Source organism: Salvelinus alpinus, chromosome 7, assembly GCF_045679555.1.
Source record: "Salvelinus alpinus chromosome 7, SLU_Salpinus.1, whole genome shotgun sequence".
In the NCBI taxonomy this organism is placed as follows: domain Eukaryota; kingdom Metazoa; phylum Chordata; class Actinopteri; order Salmoniformes; family Salmonidae; genus Salvelinus; species Salvelinus alpinus.
Genome location: NC_092092.1, coordinates 79682106 through 79688479, shown reverse-complemented (window position 1 = coordinate 79688479; position 6374 = coordinate 79682106). Strand labels below are relative to the sequence as shown.

General features: G+C 41.7%; 1 protein-coding gene across 1 annotated transcript; it reads right to left on the bottom strand.

Annotated features, from left to right (window-relative positions):
- mtnr1al (melatonin receptor type 1A like) lies at window positions 1-4528 on the bottom strand. Its single transcript, XM_071412134.1, has 2 exons — window positions 3766-4528; window positions 1-803 (listed from the first exon to the last, which is right to left on the bottom strand). Exons 1-2 carry the CDS (start codon window positions 4025-4027, stop codon window positions 1-3), a joined length of 1065 nt encoding a protein of 354 aa, XP_071268235.1. The 5' UTR covers window positions 4028-4528.
- Between the last annotated feature and the right edge of the window lie 1846 nt (window positions 4529-6374).

Sequence of the window (6374 nt, the reverse complement as noted above, 5' to 3'; positions counted from 1 at the left end):
TCAGCAGTGCTGTTCCGAAGCCCTAGCGAACCCTCTGCAGTGGAACTTGAAAATGATTAGAACTATCCTTTTGTACTCCTTCCTGAAGTTCTGGTTGAGCACTCCGTAGATGACTGCGTTGAGGCAGCTGTTGAAATAGGCCATGAAGTAGCTGGCTGTGAAGAGCCACTCAGGGATATTCACACCCAGTCTGGGGTTGATAGCCACCGCCAGCCCGATGAAGTTCAGCGGAGCCCAGCAGACAGCGAACAGCACAAACACCACAAACATAGTCAGGAAGATACGGAAGTCGTGTGGTTTGATCTTGGGCCTCGTGTCCGGTTTCACCCGTCTCCTCACCTGTAAGACCAGGATCCAGATCCTCAGGTAGCAGTACGTGACGATACTGATGGGGAGGATGAAGTGAACCACGACCACGGTGATGGTGTACAAGGAACTAACCGACTGGGCGAAGGTACACGAGTAGACCCTCGGGTCGTACTGCAGAGACTCCACAAACCAGTTGGGCACGATGGCCAGCACAGTCAGCGCCCACACCAGGATGACGTAACACATGGTGTTCTGGTTGGAGAAGAGCTTGTCGTACTTCAGATTGTGACAGATGTAACAGTAGCGGTTGATGGCGATGCCGGTGATGTTGAAGATGGAGCCGATGACGCTCAGGCCCATCAGGAAGCCGCTGATCTGGCAGTGGGTGTACCCGGCGATCCAGCCGTTGTGAAAGATGGCTGTCAGAACCAGAGGGTAAGGGTAGATCGCCACCACCAGGTCGGCCAGAGCCAAACTCACCACGAAGGCATTTCCTACAGGGCAGAGAGTGCATAAGATTTGATGGATCTTCAGAGTGTTAGGACAGTAAACAAGGGCTGCCATTTTTTATTTTGTAAATATATTCATTTATAATCTAAAAACAGACCAAATACAACAAAATATTGATACATTTCCACCCACAAGGTCTGTCAGAGCCAAACTCACCACACAGGCATTTCCTACCTCAGATTAAATAGTCCGTTTTGCTCTGTTCTGTGACCGTTCGTTAGTAGAAGTTCGAGGTCTCCCATCCTCTTTGTAAAACCATTCAATATCACCAAAACGTTATAAATCAAATCATTATTGGAAAATAATCCTACCCTATCTAATATGTATTGGTTGCTCCAAATGAACCATAGTTCCTTTTTCTAAGGGTATATCCTTAAGACCCTGTTATCATTCCTGTCTTGCCAAACTCTCATAAAACTCCCATTAGTATGTACAGTACATAGCGAAAGACCAGGGGATTTGAGGATCCTTGTTAATTCTCATACTGACTTGTGTGTTAAAACTACATGATAATAATTGTAAATAGTTAATGAAGACCCCCAGGATTTCAGCATCAGCTAGTGCTTGCATGCTAGATTATTTCATTCATTGATTTAATTCACGGCATCCCATCCACGTGTGCAATAACATAATACATAAACATGACATTTACACGTTGTGAGTTGAATAGCCCCTGGAGTCAGACACACGATCTGACTTGAACCGGAGTCTAATGAGTTGAATCATTGCTTCCAGTCAGATAGTAATATCAGTGTCCTGATAGATGGGTGGGTATTCATACAAATCCATACATTCACTATTTCTCCTCTCTCTCTCTTTCTCCTCTCTCTCTTTTTCCTCTCTCTTTCTCCTCTCTCCTTGTTCTTTCTCTCTTTGTCTCTCTCTCTCTCTCTCTGCGAAGGCTGCCAGTGAATCTACCTCGAGAGACGATGCACGATTGTCTTTACATGATTGTCTTTGACAGAACTTTACTAATAATCAAGTAGTTATCTGTGACAAGGCCAAGCTGGAAAGAAGATGGGAGGAAGACGAGGATAAGGAGAGGGGAGGAAGAGGAAGATGAGGATAAGGAGAGGAGGAAAGAGTGAGGTGAATTTATTTGTATCATAATAAGGTTATCAAACAAGGGGGTAGAACTCCCTGAAATAGCCTCCCTCTCCCTACAAATTTTCAATTGATAGTGTGTCTAGGTAGTTTGTATCTTAGGCTACGTTTACACAGGCAGCCCAATTATGATCTTTTGACCAATTATTTTCGAAAGATCTGATTGGTCAAAAGACCAATTAGTGGCTAAAGAACAGCATTGGGCTGCCTGTGTGAACACAGCCTTATTGTCTCGATAATTAAAAATGTCTCTCTAGAGCCGTAAGATATGCTTGCAGAAAACAGAACTTTCATTGAGGTGACACCTACATAGGAGCCTGAATTTTGAAATCCTATACCCTGAATTGGAAACTGTGTTAATTAACCCCAACGTGGACATCTACAGTGTACTCAGATGCCTGGTATGCCCTTTGAGCTGAGGGCTGCATAGAGGTTTAGCTTGGTAGGTGGATTCATGTCCCCCGGTGCAAGAAAGAGCAGGATTTTTACAGAAGTACTGCATCATCATGTCTCTGCCTCGCCATAGTTCACACTGAATAGCCAACTCAACACATTGACGCATTCACTCACAGATGTGCTGTACAGTTAAACAGCGGTCTAAGGCACTGCATCTCAGTGCTAGATGCGACACTACAGACACTCTGGTTCGAATCCAGGCTGTATCACAACCGGCCGTGATTGGGAGTCCCATAGGGCGGAGCACAATTGGCCCAGTGTCGCCCGGGTTTGGCCGGTGTAGGCCGTCATTGTAAATAAGAATTTGTTCTTCACTGACTTGCCTAGTTAAATAAAGGTTCAATAAATCAGTAGTCAATAGGTATCGCTCACTTCAGGAAGTAAATTGAATTGTGCCTGTTGTGACACGTCGTGATGGGTGACCTGCAGCTGATGATCTCAGTTATGAAGCAGCACAACCAGGATCCATGTCCTCTATGCCTGCAGTAACTGCACTGGTTAAAGGGTCAAAACGTATTAACAACAGTGTTTCTGTCTGACAACGTGTGGCCCAAACCAGAACAAAATACTATCTGCTTTTCAAATCAGTTGAAGAAAGGATATGAACACCACTGACTGAATCACTGGATACTGTATCCATATAAATATAAATCAACTATTCTTCTATTTATATGAATATACTGTATTTGTCTTCACTTTACAATCCTCTCTGTTGGACATGATGATCAGGAAAATATAACTGGATGAAGTTAATTGATCAGAAACGGTGATGAGCACTTCTGAAGGCATGACATAATATCACAATCGCAAATGAAATTGTCCAACGACACATATAAGTACTGCAGTACTACTAACAACACGTACCACAGTACTGTAGTACTACTAACAACACGTACCACAGTACTGTAGTACTACTAACAACACGTACCACAGTACTGTAGTACTACTAACAACACGTACCACAGTACTGTAGTACTACTAACAACACATACCACAGTACTGTAGTACTACTAACAACACGTACCACAGTACTGTAGTACTACTAACAACACGTACCACAGTACTGTAGTACTACTAACAACACGTACCACAGTACTGTAGTACTACTAACAACACGTACCACAGTACTGTAGTACTACTAACAACACGTACCACAGTACTGTAGTACTACTAACAACACGTACCACAGTACTGTAGTACTAGTAACAACACGTACCACAGTACTGTAGTACTACTAACAACACATACCTCAGTACTGTAGTACTACTAACAACACGTACCACAGTAATATAGTACTACTAACAACACAGATACCTCAGTAATATAGTACTACTAACAACACAGGGGAAAAAACAGACTGGGTGGCTACTTGCAATAGGTTATTACCTGCTTTCCTGAGTTTCCTGTTCCTGAAGACAGACAAGATGACCAACAGGTTCCCCAGAATGTCTACCACAATAGTTACGATCAGGACTGTTGCCAGTAGAGTGACCACCAACGGGTAAGGATGCCTCTCTGTGTCCCTGCCATCCCCTTGTGAAGAAGAGTTTCTAGGGGCCACAGTATCTTCAACCGTCCTCACTTCATCTTTTAACGTCAGGGACAATATGTCCTGCATGGTCCTTGTCCTTTCAATGACGACTTGCATTGAGTTTAAGTTGTATGTCCTTCCAGTCAGTGAATGCACAAAAGTAATTTGTTATTTTTCGGGATAACTAATCTTCTTAAAGAAGAATGTTGTCTTCTTCTACTTTGATTTGAAATGGAATAATAGCAGATTTAATTGTAATTTATCATTATATTTTATGAGAATAAATTATTAGAACCCCAAAAATATGATATTTTAGCAAATTCTTATTATTAAACTTGGAACAACAGCTTATTCATGGGTAGGCAAATAGTCAATGCAAGCAGAGGTAATTGAATTCTCTCACATTGGCAAAATTGTGTGACAGAACCCCATGTTGATAGAAACAGTAAATCTCTACAATATATTCATAAATCTCTTCCTTCATCTGGAGTCTTTAATCCTTCATTCATCAAATTATCTTGATGGCGCGCGCACAGCGAACTTTTCCACACCTTCTTCCCACCTCGAGCGGTTAGTATCCCCACTTTCTCCCTATCAATCCGGTGGTGCGCAATAGTTATGCCTCCCGTTCCGTATCTCCGCTTTAGCGTCGGTGTTGTCTTGTCTCCTGTCACTCCTGTGCGTGAGAAAGTCTCTGCTTTCCTCACCTTGGTTTTCAGATGCTGCTGCTGCTGATGTTGGGCTCTCCTCAGCACAAGGTACGTACATGGTGCAAGTTAAGGCTATTCACCTGCCATAGCACCCCTCCCGCGCTAAGAAAAAACAACAACTATGTGTGCTCAAAACATGATTAATGACAGACTTAAAAGCTGCAGTCTAATATTTTTAATGTCATAAAAGTGAGTATTTTCAGAGATTATATTATGGTAACTTTTCAGATACCTCTTGCTGGATAATAGGCGTCATAAATGCATCACGTGTTCAATAGGCTACTTATGAGTCATCATTGTAGACACTAAAATCCTTTGTTATTACATTTTAATGACATGACTTTAAGGGTCGCACATATTATTTAGTATACAACACTAGTTTAGCTAAAGTAAATGAATTATGATTTTGATTTTGCATGAATGTAACTGTCTCTCTCTCCTCTCTTCCAGTCTCGGCATGACTTTGGTGTAGTTGGTTTGAATGACTCTGTTAGCTTGCCTATAATCACACCCCTTAAACATACAGTGTTTGCAGTAGCTACAAGTCATCAGTTCTATTCGGTTGACTAACTGACTCTGATTATCAACACACTACTGTATGGTCAGACATGCAGATCATGGATGGTTTACCCGGATTCCATCTAACTTATGACCCTCTATGACCCTCACCCTCTATGACCCTCTATGAAGAGCTACTGCAGTCATGTTTCTTTAATACTGTACACCTTCCAAATGATTTTAAATGCATGGGTTAGTCAATGTAAAAGAGGTAGCAAGTTATGGAATCCCAGAATGTCCATGTCTTTTCACATTCTATTCACTACATAGAGCACTACTTTAGACCAGGATGACTCCTATATAGGGCAAGTTGGTACCAGCACAGAACAAGGGGAGAAAAACTGAGTGCCCAGATCATTTTATATTTCATGTATACATCCAGTGTTGGAAAAAGTACCCAACTGTCATACGTTGACTAAAAGTAATTCATAGAAAATGACTCAAATTCTACTTGAGTAAAAGTCTAAAAGTATTTGGTTTAAAATATACTTAAGTATCTAAAGTAAAGAACCAAGTTCGGGAAACGCCTCTTCACCAGAGATACTGGATATAGTGATGAGATGCTTGTGTCTCCGCCCTAACAATGAGATTCGTTGTCCACAGAGAGGAACGGCGAGCTGTCAAGTTCCCACCTCTTCCTCTCTTTGGATTGGTGGATACATCTTGTTATTTGAATACTTTTTTGAATATTCGATGAGGGGTGTTGACATCAACCACCTGTATTCAATGGAGAGTGAGATGTTATGCTAGCCTCATGAATATACATAGACCATCTCGTATTCCAACAGGGACAACTCCGAGATAAAGTGTTTTTTCTCTCAAAATTGCCAGGATGTCATGCGCGCGTCACACTTATATCAGTACACTCGTAACAACAGCCTGAGTATTACAAAACTTCTATTCGTTCAAACAAAGCTCATGTAGCAAAAAAGCAATTCACTTTTATTTTTACAAAATTTGACACTCATTGGCCGTCATACAAAAACTCCTTACTTGCTTAAAGAGTAACTGCCCCTTAAAAAACAACTTCTCATTTAGAAAACGGCCTATGTGGCATCGAAGTGAGTCAAAAACCTTTATTCTAATGTCAAAATGTACTACGTGTAAATAGGATAGTTTTGGTCATAACGTCCGTCTTCTTCTTGTATGATATAATGGCGGTCCGTAAACCAACGTTAAAGGTGCATGCCGCCACC

What these genes read in the sequence shown, in the direction of transcription:
- mtnr1al (XM_071412134.1), bottom strand. Translation starts at nt 4,027, where the DNA reads ATGCAAGTCGTCATTGAAAGGACAAGGACCATGCAGGACATATTGTCC. An exon ending in CAGGAAACTCAGGAAAGCAG is followed by an intron (nt 804 to 3,765) that starts GTAATAACCTAT and finishes TCTGCCCTGTAG; the next exon opens with GAAATGCCTTCGTGGTGAGT.